The following is a 16,748-nucleotide window of genomic DNA, read 5'->3' as shown; positions in this document are numbered from 1 at the left end:
TTGGATGGGGAAAATCTTACCTCAACTTCTGACTGGCTGGGACAGTTATTTTATTAAACTTGTCCATTCTTTTTGGTAATTATAAGAGCCACGAATAACTGTCCAGTGGTAGCGTCAGCAGCGCCTGGCCCTCCTGGGGAGTAGCATGGTAAGCCTTTGCTCTCAAGGGTCCCAGGCACTCGAGTCTGATTTCCGAGAGATCGCAGGCTGCTGGCAAACACCCTGCACCAGGGAGAAGTAAAACTTGCTGGAGCACATAGTCAAGTTTCATGTTTCTACACAGTCATGTGATCTGGGTAGCCAGCCAGCTTGGCCGATTACTGCACGTTGTGTAAACTTTAATAGTGAAACCTATTGGACATGCAAATTTCTTTCCAGCTGCTTTCTTTTATAACCAGATTTGTAACCAGGTCAGGGCATGCTTCTGGCTGGTCACTACTTCCTGTTGTCCCGAACACATATAGTCCCTGTTATCAGCAATTGTTGTGCTGTCCCAGAAGCTTCCAGGGCTGGAGGAAAAGCAGAATAATCAATTCCATCTGAAGGTCTCTTTGGGACTTTCTGCTCATTTGCATAAAGTCATGGATAAGCTTTTCCACTTAAAGAACTATGATATGAAAATGACATTTTTTTCTTGTTCACCTCGCCTCTCCTCCCAAATATGTGTTTAAATAAATATCAGGATCGAGTGACACAGCGGTAACAGTTTACTCATCTTACTTATCCTGAAGATCTATTTAAAATGAGATAAAATTCTCTAGGCAATGTCTTAGAGGTAGAGACCAACAGGTGATCTGAAAAAGAGGAGATGACCTCCATCAGAAGATATGCGGCCTCCTTGTCGAGCTGGTGGAGTCAGGAGTTATGCTGATTGCCAGGTGCTTTCAAGCAAAACCAGGATGTACCCCAAAGTACCCAAAAGCTGAGAACAAATTTAACAGTCTCCCAACAATGCAATTCTGACATCAGGCCATTCAGAAAGTCCCCTGAAAAGCACGGTGCCACTCTCCTCACAGCCTTTGTCCCCTCCTGCCCTTATCCACTGCTCACTTTCATCCCCTTACTAGACCCAGTGACATTCCAGACTGGGGAGCAGTAAGGGGTATCCCGAGCACAGCCAGGTGGGGCAAGGAGCAGGGCAGAGGGAACCACACCTGCAAGGGCTGAACTCATCCAAAGAGGTCCACTTCCCTGCTGGAAGACTTGACAGTTCCTCTTATCTATTCTGAAAACTTCAGGTTCGCCTGTCATTTAGAGAGCAGAAGGCAGTTTAGGTCAGGGAGGAAGAAAATGTGAGAGATCGTTCCTTTTAAACCTGGACATTCTTCCTGTAGCCAGCAGGAATGCCCTGCTCACCTTTGTCAAGTAGGTACGCATTTCCCACATTTATCCAGCCTACCAGTCCTCTTATGGAACTGAAGAACACAGAAAGGAGGAAGTAGGGGTCTCCCAGTTACCTCTCCTGTTACAGACTCAAGGTCTGGCTAAAGTTAGAGGGGAAAGAGGAGGAAAAGACAAAAGAAGAGGAGCTGGAAGAGGCTGGGGGAGGGGTGGGGAACCGGGAGGAGAGGAGGAGGAGGAGGGAGAAGAGAAGGAGAGAAAGAGGGGGAGGAGTCGGGGAGGGGAAGAGGAGAGGCAACAGCAGCAATGGCAGAAGTGGAAGTGGTGGATGGATTTCTTCCCTCCCGTGCCTCTTCTTTGTACAGACAGAAGTTCTGTATTTCTCCAGGTAAATCTTGATTATTCACATTTATGTACTGCCTCTGAATTTCTGGTTCAACCAGATGATCAGGAGCAGAATCCTCAGAGCTGTTAAAGGGTGGGGCCCTTCTGCTTGGCCAAGCCACCGAATTGGCCAGGCCAGCAAGAGAGTAGACAACCTACCATGAGAAAAATGCAAGTGCTTGCCTCCTCCAATCATTTACTTTCCCCAAACAAGCAACTCAACTTCCTTGCCTGTACCCTGAAGGAGCTCTAGACTGCCACCCATCCCTTCCCCACAGTTCTTAACTGAAAGAAACTAGTAGGCTAGGATGTGAGGGCACACGTAATGCCATCAAAAATCAGGGAAGTCAAGCTTCACTGAATGGCATGATGATAATCAGCTTGTTCCATCTGAATTACTGTAAAGTGCACCCCATCAGCCACTTGACTTTTCTCTCAACCAACAACTCCGTTCAGCACCTGGACTGACAACTTATTTCCCCAGAGAAAAAGATCAGGCGCAAGAGTTACACTTCTGCTTTTTCTTTTTACAGCCACTTGTCTTTCTTCTTTTTACTGTATTTAGTCTGACATGGTAAAAATGAGAGTCTGCTTTTCCAGACTGGACATTTGGCCCCATGTGGTGAGTAGTGTGACAGCCATAAAGTTCCAGGCTGCCATGACTGCTCTGCAGCAGTAGCTGGCTTCTCAAGAAGGTCAGTGCAAACATGGACGTTGAGAACACCAAATCTTAGCTGTAAAAGGAATGAGACCATGTGGCATGGTTTCCACGGCACATGGAGAACCACATACTGTGATAAACACTCAATCTCAATCTACATGGCACAGTGGACATGAAAATTAATTAATCACTAGATTAACAGATGAAAAATGAATAATCCCACCCTTAAAGAAAATTTGGAACTCCTGTACATTGCTGATAAAATTATAAGTAGGTGCAATCACTTTGGAAACAGTTTGGTATTACCTAACACATTTGATGACATACACAAACATGACCCAGCATGGGTCCTAGACATGACAGAGCATTAAGAATATACCCTGTACACCAAGGTCATGTGCAGGAATTGTCATTGAGGCACCATTTCTAACAGAATATAAAACAATGCTGGAAATAACCCAATTGCCCATCAAGAGGAGAATAAATAAGTTAATTGTGGCATAGTCATGCGATGGAGTAATTATTCAGCAGTGAAATCAAGTGGACTACAATCGCATCAGTATGGATAAACAACAAAAATACTTTGAGCAATAAAGCCAAGTTAAAGAAGATCATACAGCATGCTTCCAGTTATATTAAGGTTAAAGACACATAAAACTAATAAATTATTTAGGATACATCCATATAGGGTCAAACCAAGAGAGGGAAGGATAAATGTAAATTTCAGGTGAATGGTTACCAGGGAGCGGGACTGGAATGAGGGGGCATGCAGGACTTCAAAGGTAATAGTAGTTTCCTGTTTCTTGAGTGGTGGGTATTTAGGTACCTACTGTAGACATTAAATAGTTAACAAAAATAAATAAAAGAAGATCTGGTCTAGAATTACAGGGCAAACCCAGGACAGCCTGCCTAAGTCTGTCAGCTGTGTGAGATGATGAGGCTTGAGAACAAGACGACAGATTATACTGGAGCTTGGGGATGAGACCCAACCAGCCCTGTTTTCTCTTCGGCTCTTTTCCTTGCATCTATTAATGACAACAAACAATAACATGGTTCGTGAATACTTTCTGCTTCACATTTTATGTGTGAAGAAACTGACTCATAGAGAGGTTAAGTAGCTGGCCCAAAGTTACACCATTCAGTGGAAGAGCTGAGATTCAAACCCAAGCCTGTTTCCACAGTCTAAGCTGATAATCACAGGGCTTTGCCATCACAAGAGAGATCTGCGATTCAGCAGGAGGCCCTGCCCCGACATCAAGGCACCAACTTAACCATGACCTTGGGTGAATCACTTAGTCTCCCTGACCTCAACTTCTCTTTTTGTCCTTTCCTTGAGAGGACAGAAAAGGAGATTCAAGGAGGGCTCCAGCTCCTTCTGACTTGGCATCTGAACAGTGGCCCATGTGCACAGAAATTGGATGCCACCCGTGGAAACACTCTCACAGTTTCCAGAACAGAAGCCTCTGATGGTTTATACTAAGTTGCTTCCCAAAGAGGGGCTAGGTGGTTGTGGCGGTTTACAGAGCCTTGGAAGTAGTCCAAGTCCTCACTGGAACTGAGGGTCAGCCACAATTCACCCTCTGTGCTCTGCCACCCACCTGCTGATGGCTCTTCTCTCGCTAGGGCTGGTTTAGACAAACTGCCAAGGGAAGTAGGCAAGGTGTGGCATTGGTACTATGCAGTGTGGTTCTAGGCTCAGACTGTTACCTACTCCCATGGTGATCAGTCTCACAACATGGGAGGGCACTATTATCATTCCCACTTTATGATGTGAAGTCTGAGCCTCAGAAAGGTGGCATGCTTTACCTACGGCCCCCCAGTCTCCTGACCCCTGAGCCAGGGCCCTTAACCCCCAAGCCATTCACTTTCTTTTCCTCTCTTATGCTGGCCCCTGTTCTTGGGGTGGGGGTGGGGTGTGTGTACTGCAGGAACAGTGGCCTTGGCAGCTTTCTGACACATGCAGGCCAAAGTAGGAGCTCGCTCTTGGTCAGGCCCATGCCTGGTTAACTGGCCAGGGCCAGTTAAGGGCCCAGATGGAGGAAGGTTTGGGAGGAAGCTAAGGATGCTGGTAAGCCAGTGGAGGACAATAGCAGAAGAGACCAGGGAAAGGCAGAGAGAGAAAAGGAAGTGTGGCTGATGCTGGTCCATCTGTTCTCCTTTGTGGGGAGGCAGGGGGCAGGAAGAGAGAAAGAAAGAAGAGAATACATCTGTGACTTGAGCAAGTGGGCAAAGCCTCTTTTAAGCTCAAGGCTTCACTTTCTGTGAGACGAATCAGTTCCCTATTTTATCTATTCAGTAAACTCAATATTCTCTATATCAAATTGGCCTGGATTGCAGCATCTGTGTTCTTAGGAGAATAGCTTTGAAGAAAATAGCCTGTACTCATTTTATCCCTGGTCAGCAGGAGCATTACAATAGCCTGTCGTTGGGATGGACAACTCCTGATCTATGTGTCATCTTCACCCTCAGAGCAGATCTGCCATCAAGATCCTCCTTTGTAGTGTTTCCACCTTCACCCTGCTCTCACTGGAGCCTGAGCCCTCACTTGGATCACTGTTCAGCCTCCTGCTACTTATCTGTAGCTAGATCCACCCTCATTCTCATTCCCAGGCAATGTTCCCAACTGCTGACTCTTCTTAAGGATTTCAGAGGCTTTTGTTTTCTTCTAGAACCAAGTATGAATGTGACACATGCCCCTCTGTACTGAGTCTCCCCTTGAGGATCCATCTTATTCCATTTATTCCTGCTGCTAATTCCCAGCAGGTGACCATCCTTTTGGTCAGACTTGTTCTCAAAAACCCCTTTCTCCTCATCAGTCATACGGCCCAGGCACCAGCCGGAAACAGCCATCCAGAAACAGGGTAGGAAGCAGCTACATGGGGTCCTAGACATCAGGAGGCCAAGTCATCTCCATTAATCAGGACCATGATGGAAGCTAGAGAGCAGGCAAAAGTGGAGAAGCAGAGTTCTCTGTGCAGGAATGGAAGCCTCATAGATGTGGAGAGCTGGGACGCGACTCCTGCCCTCCAGGAATTAATGCCCTGGAGGCCAGAAGAAGTCCTCTATAACAGAAGCCGTGGCTGCTGATTATACTTTTTGGTTACCTTTCCTTTGGTGAGGCTTGACTAGTCTCCTAGTCTTCCTACAAAGGCAGTTCTTCTGGATTCAAAGGGCCCCCAAACAAAAGCAGACTTGAGCAAATGGGGAGGTGTTTCATGTTCTTGGATAGAAAGATTCAATATCATGAAGATGTCCATTATCTCCAATTTAATATATAAATTTAATGTGATGCCAATAAAAATAGCAAGAAGATCCCGCCTCCTCCCATGCTAGAGACAAACTAATTCTAAATTTCCTCTATAAATAGAAACAAGCAAGAATAACCAAGAATCTCCTGAAAAAGAAGTCCAAGGAAGTGGAAAGAGCCCAGCCTCTCAAACTTACAGCACACTCTGAAGCCTTTCTAATAGAAACAGTGTGATATTTCTGCTTGACCAATGGAGCTAAAGAGAAAGTGCAGAAATAAACCGAAAAATATAAGGAAATTAAATATCATGAACATGGCATATCTAATGGGGAAAGGTGGACTTTTTAATAAACAGGGCGATTGCAAAACCATTGGGAAAAAGATAAAACTTAGATTTATACCTCAAACCATTCAAAAGAAAAAAACTCCCAATGGATCAGAGATCTAAATGTAAAAATGAAGCCACAACTGTACCAGAAGAAAACACAGATAAATGTCTTTATAACCCTATCTAGGACTTAAAATCTGGAAGTAATCAAAGAAAAGATTGATACATTTAACTAGAAAAACATAAAGAAGTTTTTGGGGCAAAAGACAAAGGACAAATTGGGAGTAAAGACTTGCATCTTGTATCACAGAAAAAAAGCCTAATTTTGCTAATAGAGAAAGAGCTCCTAAAAATTGAGATGAAAAAAACTAGATAAAAATTGGGCAAAAACCATGAGAATGAAAGGCAAGAGGTCTTTAAATGGCTGAAAAGATGCTCAATCACACTCCTATTAAGAGAAAGATTATAATCATGCCAAAGAATGTGTGTGTATATATATATCTCACATAACAGATTAGCAAAAATCTAAAAGTTTGATGATAGGGTGCCCTTAGGAAACAGGCACCTTTGGCTTACAACACCTTACAATCCTCGTGGAAGGGAATTGGCAATACCTAACAGAGTACTCGGATTTACCTTGTAACTCAGCAATCTCACTTCTAGAACATGATCCTGAAGACACTCTCTCTCTCTCTCTCTCTCTCTCTCCACACACACACGCAACACCTGCACACAGTTATTCATTGCAGTTTTATTTGCAATAGCAAGAGATTGGAAAAACCTAAATACCGATCAGTGGGGAACTGGTTGGATAGGTTGGGTTCATCTTCATAGCAGAGTTCTGTGCAGCCATAAAAAAGGTGTGATCTCCAGGGCATGTTAAGTGGAATAGACAATGTCAGGACAGCGTAAGCTACTCTTTTTTTAAAAACAAGAAGATAGAAGAAGTTTAAACACATGTACATGCACGCATATTATTGCAAAAACGAACATAAACACTAGAAAGACAAATCAGAAACAAATAAAAATAGTCACCTATAGGAGGCAGAAGGGAGCTGAAAACAGAGCAGAACTGATAAGGACATACACAGATTCTCTGGATCTATCTTTTCATAGAGTTTTGACTTTTAAACTATATAATCCTTTGACATATCATAAAAACAAAATTAAGGCAAAAATTTTAAAAAGGCAAACTTTAGAATAAAAATAAACAGAAACAAATGAATGTAAATGGTAACATACCCCAGAGAAGAGAATTGCTTTGACTTTTCAACAATCTTCTGTGTATCCTCAGTGAAATATATTCTAAGAATGAAAACAGCTGCAAAGAAATCTCAAACTCCACTCAGTATTTTTATTTTAGTAATAAAATATGTATCATGATTTTTTTTTTCTTTGAGGAAGATCAGCCCTGAGCTAACATCTGCTGCCAATCCTCCTCTTTTTGCTGCGGAAGATTGTCCCTGAGCTAATATCGGTGCCTATCTTCCTCTATTTTATATGTGGGACGCCTGCCACAGCATGGCTTGATGAGCAGTGTGTAGGTCTTCACCCAGCATCCAAACCAACAAACCCTGGACCACAGAAGCAGAGCATGCAAACTTAACCACTATGCCACCAGGCCGGCCCCTGTATTATAATTTTTGAAGTGATTTTTGGTATATTATAGCTAAAGCTAATAAATATATTAATATTAGTGGAAACTAAGATTTTTAGTAAGAGAGAAAAAAATACAAATATAAAATGAAAGGAAAAAACCGTGATAATGTTAAATTTAATTGGAAATATCAATCTAAACTCATGGTTTCCTAGCAGTAAATGTTGAAAGGACCTAGAAGCAATGGCAGTCCAGATTTTAAACACATGAAAAGATGCTCAATCACAATTATATCAAGAAAAAGACAGATTCCCCACTAGCAGGAAGGAGCCAAAGTCTCCATGAAGGAATGGTTGATTTCAGATCTGCGGCACAGAAAATAGAAGGTGAACCTGGAACATCTTGTGCTGGAAAGCAAGGAGATGCTCAAAGGATAGTGGGGGGGGGGGGGGGGGGGGCGACGAGAGGGTGTCAAAAAGACACAGGAGCAGATCTTTGAAGAGGACAATTTGAGCATCAAAAAGAATAATGACTGTAACATTTTAAAACACCGAATAAAAACCTACTAGTCTACAATGATAAAACCAAAAAACAAAGTCATTTGCCACAATTGGAGGGAACTATTCCATCAACTCCTTAGCTCTGATAGTGAATAAATTTAAAAAGAATGAGGCATTTACCCTGACGTTTCTTAGAAGAAATTGAAAATCTCCCTCAATTTTCTAAGAATGCTGGCTAATAAATGTAGAATGAATGTTAGAATAAGAAAATCACCATTTTGCAACCCTAAATAAATAATTGATTAAGGTGAAGATCATCAACAAATGCTAAAACTAGTAAGTGAAATGCTAGGAAACAGAATATTCTCAGGATATCAAAGGCTCATCACACAGATGCTGGCTAATTGCAGAGGGACAAGCCGATTCTACAGAGATGAAATCTAGCCGTTGTTGCCTTAAGTGATCAAACTCAGCATTATCCATATTTCTTCCCGATGTGGTGCAAAACTAAGGACATCTTGCCAAGAAGTATTCTTGCCACCGGTGTTTAATCTCAATCTAATCAACTTTTAGGCCTCACTTCCAGTTTAAAGAGAGTGAACATATAATTACTCGTCCAAATTAGGGCACTTCTGAGCGTGAAAGGGGACTCAATTAACAATTATGTCAGGACCACAGGTATAAACAGACACGACATTCCTAGACAAGCTGGAATGTGAGGTCCTGCTATGTTACAGGAAACAGAAGAGGTAGAGAAACAAGTTAGATAGCATTAAAAGGAAACAGTAAAATTTTTAAAAATCCAGATGTGGGAAATTCTACATGACAACCACCTGGTCTTCTAAAAAAAGGAAAAAAGTGGAGGAGATGTTCAAAATTAAATCAGACTCAAGAGTCAAAACAACCAAATGCAAATGCGCAAACCCAAATAGGATACTGGTTGAAAGAAACCAACTATAGAAGGCATTTGAGGACAATTGGAAAAACTGAGTATGGTCTGGATGTTAGACGATATTAGGGAATTGTTAAATTCTTAAGTATGATCATGGTATTGTGGTAATGTAGAAGAAGATCCTTATGAGAACATTTTTGGGAGGTGCATGCTGATGGATTTAAGGTTTAAGTATTGTGATATTTACAAGTTACTTTCAAATGGTTAAAAAAAATGTCATCCCTGGTTGAAGCTGGGTGATGGGTATACAGGTGGTTATTGCACCATTCTTTCAACTTTTCTATACATTTGAAATTTTCACGTAAGGGTTTAGAAAATGTCAGGACTCCAAATGTCTCTCACTCTCAAGCCCCTCTAAGAGAGTCATCAAATGTATTGGAACTGCCTCAGGCCTCCTCATCAATGCTGTCTCCACCGAGGAAGAATCCTGCTCAGGAGGCCCCTGGCATAGTCTTTCCATCTCCCATAGTTTGCCCCAGTCTTGACCATTTTCTAGTTCTTTGTGGCCTATCCAAATCCCACTCACCTTCAAGGCCCACTTCTTCCCAGAAGCTTGTCACGTCTCTTTCTGGTTCACCTGGGCCTCTACTCTGACCTCCTCCATCTCTTGGTACTCGGACCAGTTTTGACTTTTAGCCATAGGCCAACTCTTTCACATTTTTCCTAAGTGTATATCTACTACCTTGACGAGATTATAAACATTCCAGTGAAAGGACTATTCTATTTCTTTGTTCTTTCTCTACAGCAGGCCCAAAACTAGAATATTATTTATATACAATAAAGACTTTCTGAATTAAGTCTAGCAGTTATTAAAAGACATCTGCAAATAAATAAAATAAAAATTAGTTGCAAGATGCAAGTACTGTTCAAATTCAGGAACTGAATTGATGTTAAAAATCATCGAAGTTGCTAATTTCACATGTAAGGAGCTTGGAAGTTGCCACTCCATCCTAACAACAAGTAAAAAGCTGAATAGACGGAAAAATCAACAGTTCTTTGACCTGTAAGAGAGGGGAGGACGCAGTGCAAATTACTGCCCCCAAGATTGGAGAGACAGACAGGTGAACACAGGTCATTGCTGTTTACTGGAGCAGAGACTCAGGAGTGGAAACCGCTGCAAGAATGTGTGAGGAAAAACCTGAACTGTGATTGACAAATCACTGGAGGCTCAGTGTGAACAACTCTGAGAGTTAAAAACTCCAGGGGAACCCAGTCATTAGGCGGCCCCGACAATACTGTGAGATTAACCTCCAGAAGATTGACCAGGTTCCCACAGTAAATATCAGAGAAAAATCCCTCCTTCTTCTGACAGGGGGAGGAGAAAAGGAACCATTTTAAAAGATATCAGAGCACTCTGTTCTTCTTAGCAAGGTCTGCCCTCAGGGAAACTAGTTAACTACTGCCTAACCTGCTGGGGTATTATCAGAGCCTAATTGACCTGGCAAAAGGAAATATCCAACTCCAGTCCACTCAAGCCATGCTGTCCCACCTAAGAGGGGGGAGAAAAAAAAGAGAAACATTTGGGGCCAGCCTGGTTGCACAGTGGTTTGATTTGCATGCTCCACTTTGGTGGCCCGAGGTTTGCAGGTTCAGATCCTGGGCTTGGACCTACATGCCGCTCATCAAGCCATGCTGTGGTGGCATCCCATATCCAAAGCAGAGGAAGACTGGCATGGAAGTTAGCTCAGGGCCCTTTCCTCAAGCAAAAAGAGGAAGATTGGCAACAGCTGTTAGCTCAGAAACATTTGTGAAGTTCACAGGCTCACTGAAAGACTGAGACCTAATCATAGGCCTACAGAATGCTTCCCCTCCCCCCGCATCTCACCACCACATTACTAAAAACCTATTTATAACAGTTCCTTTTACCTGTTACATCATGTCCCACTAATAAGAAAATATTACAAGGCATACCAAAAGGAAAAAAACCCACAATTCGAAGAGACAGAGAAAGCATCAGAACTAGACATGGCAGGGATGTTGGAATTATCAGACTGGTCACTTAAAACATCTATGATTAATGTAATAAGGGCTCAAACAGATAAAGCAGACAGCATGCAAGAACAGATAGGCAATGTCAACAGAGAGATGGAAATCCTAAGAAAAAATGAAAAAGAAATGCAGGAGATAAAAAATTGTAACAGAAATGAAGAATGCCTTTGATAGGCTTATTAATAGACTGGACATGGTTGAGGAAAGACTCTCAAAGCTAGAGGATATAGCAATAAAATCCTTGAAAACTAAAAAGCAAAGAGAGCAAAGACTGAAAAAAACCTAGAACAGATATCCAAGGACTGTGGGGCAACTAAAAAGGTGTAACATGCATATAATGGGAATACCAGAAGGAGAAGAAAGAGAGGAAAGAACAGAAGAAATATTTAAAACAATAATGATTGAGAATTTCCCTAAATTAATGTCAGACACCAAACCATACTTCCAGGAAGCTCAGAGAACACCAACTAGGAAAAAACTACACATAGGCACGTCATTTACAAACTATAGAAAATCAAAGATAAAGAAAAAAATCCTAAAAGAATCCAGAAGAAAAAAACCCACCTTACTTACACAGAAACAAGGCCAAGAATCACATCTGACTTCTCAGGAACCTTGCAAGCAAGAAGAGAGTGAAAAGAAATATCTAACGTGTTGAGAGAAAAATACCACCAACCTAGAATTTTGTACCTTGCAAAATTATCCTTTAAAAGTGAAGGAGAAATAAAGGCTTTGTCTGACAAACAAAAATTGAGAGAATTTGTTGCCAGTAGACCTGCCTTTCAAGAAATGTTAAAATAAGTTGTTTAGAGAGAAGGAAAATAATATAGGTCAAAAACATGGATCTACATAAAGGAAGAGCATTAAAAAAGAAAAAAATTAAGATAAAATTAAAACTTCTCTTATTCTTAATTGGCCTAACAGATAGTTCAAAATAATAATATCAACAATGTAGGTATGCTTATGTAGATGTTTTACATATATAAATACATATGCTTATGTATGCTTATATCTAAGTGAAATGAATGATACAAGGGATGAGAAGGACAAAATTAGAATTATTTTGTTATTATAAGGTATTGACACTACCTGTGAAGCGGTATAGTGTTACTTGAAAGTGGACTTGGATTAGTTATAAATGTATATTGTAAACTCTATGGCAACCACTAAAAAAAGTAAAAAGCAAGTGTAAACGATATGCTAAGAAAGAAGAGAAAATGGAATCACATTAAATACTGAATTAAAACCAAAAAAGGCAGAAAAAGAGTGGAAGACAAAAATTGGAGCAAAGAACAAGGGTAATGAATAGAAAACAGTAAATATAGTAAATATTAATCCGATATCAATAATCACTTTGAATGTTAATGGTCTAAATGCACAAATTAAAAGACAGAGCTTGTAAGAGTGGATAAAAAACAAGATCCAACTACATGTTGTATACAAAAAACCCACTTTAAATGTAAAGACACATAGAGATTGAAAGTAAGAGGATGGGGGAAAGTATGCCATAGTATCACTAATCAAAGGAAAGCAGAAGTAGCTATATTAGTTTTAAATAGAGCAGATTTCAAAGTAAGGAAAGTTACCAGGGATAAAAAAGGGCATTACATAATGATAAAGGGGTCAGTTCTCCAAGAAGACACAACAATTCTTAATGTGTCTGTGCAACAACAGAGTGTCAAACTATTGAGGCAAAAACTAATAGAATGGCAAAGAGAAATAGAAATAGAAATCCACCATCATAGTTGCAGATTTCAACACTGCTCTATCAAGAATGGACAGACCCAGTAGGCTGAAAAGCAATAAGGACATAGTCAAACTCAATAACACCATCAATCAAACAGATATAATTGACATCTATTGATGACTTCATCCAATGACAGCAGAATACACATTTTTCTCAAGCTCATATGGAGCATTCACCATGATAGACCACATTCTGGGCCATAAAACACATCTTAATAAATTTAAAAGAATAGAAATCATACAATGTCTGCTCTCAGACCACAACAGAATTAAACTAGAAATCAATAACAGAAAGATAATTGGAAAATCTCAAAATACGTGGAAATTAAACAACATATTTCTAAATAACACACAGGCTGAAGAAATCTCAAGAGAAATTTAAAAAATATTTTGAACTTGGGGCTGGTCCCGTGGCGGAGTGGTTGGGTTTGCGTGCTCCGCTGCAGGTGGCCCAGTGTTTCGTTGGTTCAAATCCTGGGCACGGACATGGCACTGCTCATCAAACCATGCTGAGGCAGCATCCCACATGCCACAACTAGAAGGACCCACAACAAAGAATATACAACTATGTACTGGGGGGCTTTGGGGAGAAAAAGGGAAAAAATAAAATCATAAAAAATATATATATTTTGAACTAAATGAAAATGAAAACACAACTTACCAAAATTTGTGGGACGCAGTGACAGCAGTGCTGAGAGGGAAATTTGTAGCATTGAATGCATATATTAGAAAAGAAGAAAGATCTAAAATCAATGATCTAAGTTTCCACCCTAGGAAACTAGAAAAAAAAGAGCAAATTAAGTTAAATGTAAGTAGAAGAAAAGAAATAATAAGTATTAGAGAAGAAATCAATGAAATTGAAAACAGGAAATAGAGAAAAATCAATGAAACCAAAAGCTGATCCTTTGAAAAGATCAATAAAATCAATAAGTCTCTAGTCAGGCTAATTAAGAAAAAAGAGAGAGGACACAAATTACTAATACCAGAAATGAAACAAAGAACATCACTACAGATCTTATGGAAATTAAAATGTTTATAAAAAAAATACTGTGAATAACTCTATGCCCATCGATTTGATACTCTAGGTGCAATGGACCAATTCCTTGAAAGACAGTTTGCCAAAATGCATACAAGAAGAAATAGGCAATCAATTAATGTAATCTGTCACATCAATAGAATAAAAAAGAAAAATCACACAATCATATCAATAAATGCAGAAAAAACATTTGACAAAATCTAACACTCACTCATGATAAATGCTGTCAGTGAACTAGGAATAGAGGGGAATTGCCTCAACTTGATAAAGAATAATTTAAAAACCTATAGCTAACGCCATACTTATTGGTTAAAACTTTCCCACTAAGGTCAGATACAAGACAATGAAGTCCCCTCTCACCGCTCCTTTTCAACATCAAACTGGAAGTCCTTCCTAATGCAATAAGACAAGAAAAGATACACAGATTGGGAAGAAGGAAATAAAACTTTGCTCATAAATGGCATGATCTTCTATGTAGAAAATCCAAAAGAAATGACAAGAAATCTCCTGGAACTGAGTGATTATAGTAAGGTTGCAGGGAACAAGGTTAACATACAAAAGTCAATTACTTTCCTATATACTAGCAATGAACAAGCGGAATTTGAAATTAAAAACACAATAAAATTTACATTAGCACATCAAAAAATGAAATATTTATGTGTAAATCTAACAAAATGTATACAAGATCTATATGAGGAAAACAACAAAACTCGGATGAATGAAATCAAAGAAGAACTAAATAAATGAAGATATATTCCATGTTCATGGATAGGAAGACTCAATATTGTCAAGATGTTAGTTCTTCCCCGACTGATCTATATATTCAATGCAATCCCAATCAAAATCCCAGCAAGTTATTTTGTAGATATCAACACACTGATTCTAAAGTTCTTATGAAGAGGTAAAAGACCCAGAATAGCCAACACAATGCCAAAGGAGACGACCAAATTTGGAAGACTGACACTATCCAACTTCAAGACATTATAAAGCTACAGTTTCAAGACAGTGTGGTAGTGGTGAAAGAATAGATACATAGATCAATAGAACAGAATAGATAACCCAGAAATAGATCCACATAAATATAATTAATTGATCTTTAACAAAGGGGCAAAGGCAATACATTGGAGCAAAGACAGTCTTTTCAACAAGTGGTACTGGAATAACTGGACATCCACCTGCAAAAGAATGAATCTAGACACAGACCTTACACCTTTCACAAAAAGTAACTCAAAATGGATCACAGAACTAAATGTAAAATGCAAAACTGTAAAACTCCTAGAAGATAACACAGGAGAAAACCTAGGTGATGTTGGGTATGCAATTACTTTTTAGATATAACACTAAAGGCATGATTCATGAAAGAATAATTGATAAGCTGGACTCTATTAAAATAAAAAACTTCCGTTCTGCAAAAGACAGCATCAAGAGAATGAGAAGACAAGCCACATACTGCAAGAAAGTGTTTGCAAAAACACATGTAATAAAGGATTGTTATCCAAAATATAAAAAAAAAACTCTTAAAACACAACAATAAGGAAACAAGCACCTGATTTTAAAAAAGGCCAAAGACCTTAATAGACACCTCACCAAAGAAGATATACAGATCTCAAAACAGCATATGAAGAGATGCTCCACATCATATGTCGTCAGGGAAATGCAATTTGAAACAACAATGAGATAACACTACACACCTATTAGAATGGCCAAAATCCAGATCACTGGCAACACCAAATGCTGACAATGATGTGGAGCAACAGGAACTCTCATTCGTTGCCAGTAGAATGAGAATAGAAAATGGTACGGCCATTTTGGAAGACAGTTTGGCAGTTTCTTATAAAACTAAACATACTCTTACCTTATGATCCAGGAACAGCATTCCTTGGTGTTTACCCAAAGGAGTAGAAAACTTATATCCATAGTAAAACCTGCACAAAACTATGAAGATAGTAAAAGATCAGTGGTTGCCAATCCTACCGTCGCTTTCATATTGTCTCTCTGATCCCACTTGCATGTCTTACCTATCTCCAGACAGATCCCTGGCCTCCCAGGCTTCATCAACATTTCCTTTACCATCATCTCTGGAACAGTTTCCTCTGGACAATGGCATTCCACTGGGGTCCCACTAGGACACAGATTACCCAGACTGCCAAGTGCCTTGAGATTGGACTACATTTCATGGCTCTACATTCAATCATAATTTGTTAGGTCTGGAATAGCCTGAGAGAGAGAGAGTTACTAGATTTAGCAGATAAAAATACAGGATGCCCAGTTAAATTTTAGACAAACAACGGGTACATTTTTAGTAAAAGCATGTCCCAAATATTGCATCATATCCTGTATTTTATCTGGCAACCCTAAGATGAGAAAACGAAGGCCCAGAGAGTGAAGTAACTTGCAACAGTCAAGAACAGAAAGATCTCAAATCTGAAAAAAACAATAGCAGAGAGAACTAAGATCTCCTTACTCTAAAGCCACGTGCATTGTTCTTTTTTGCAAAGACAACAACGTCTATGTCAAAACATGTCAAATCAGAACAAGGAAGCAGATTGTTTATGAAAAAAATTTATACTTTTCTATGAATTATTTAACCAAATAATTTCGGTCTTTAAAGTGAAATGGCTTAAGAAATGGCATATGGAGGATTGACAGACTGGAAACATCCAGGAATGCAGGTGGCAGCCTAGGAATTGGAATGAGAATCACTGGGCCACTGTCCTCCTGCCAGAGCAGGACTGCCTGCCCCATGTGATTTCAGCATTCTGCTCCTTTATCAATGAGAGGACCCTCATGGAATAAGTAACAAATATTTCTAGAAAGCCACTTTATATAAAGAAATCTTTATAAATGTTCTATAATATTACCATATAAAGAGATCTTTCAAATCAATAAGTAAATGGCTAATGTCTGCAAATCAAATCAATTTTGATTGAAATTGAAGATAAAAAAATTTTCAAATCAATAAGTAAA

At 39.6% G+C, this 16,748-nt stretch overlaps 1 protein-coding gene across 4 annotated transcripts in view; it reads right to left on the bottom strand.

Moving 5' to 3' along the window:
- The window catches only part of BLNK (B cell linker), a 98,222-nt gene extending 82,191 nt beyond the window's left edge, over positions 1 to 16,031 (bottom strand). The window contains exons 1-2 of one of the 4 annotated variants that reach the window (XM_070560539.1): positions 15,800 to 16,031; positions 15,637 to 15,716 (exon numbers count right to left, since the gene is read on the bottom strand). In XM_070560539.1, coding sequence (XP_070416640.1) covers positions 15,637 to 15,698 — 62 coding nt within the window. In that variant the 5' untranslated portion in view covers positions 15,699 to 15,716; positions 15,800 to 16,031. Of the gene's footprint in view, positions 1 to 20; positions 510 to 15,636; positions 15,717 to 15,799 lie in introns of those variants that run through there. The other 3 variants (XM_070560530.1, XM_008521838.2, XM_070560536.1) reach the window with 3 other exon arrangements.
- Between the last annotated feature and the right edge of the window lie 717 nt (positions 16,032 to 16,748).

Source organism: Equus przewalskii, chromosome 1 (genome assembly GCF_037783145.1).
Source record: "Equus przewalskii isolate Varuska chromosome 1, EquPr2, whole genome shotgun sequence".
NCBI classification, from domain to species: Eukaryota; Metazoa; Chordata; class Mammalia; order Perissodactyla; family Equidae; genus Equus; species Equus przewalskii.
Note: the sequence above shows the minus strand (reverse complement) of the source record. Positions and strands in the feature narration are given on the sequence as shown.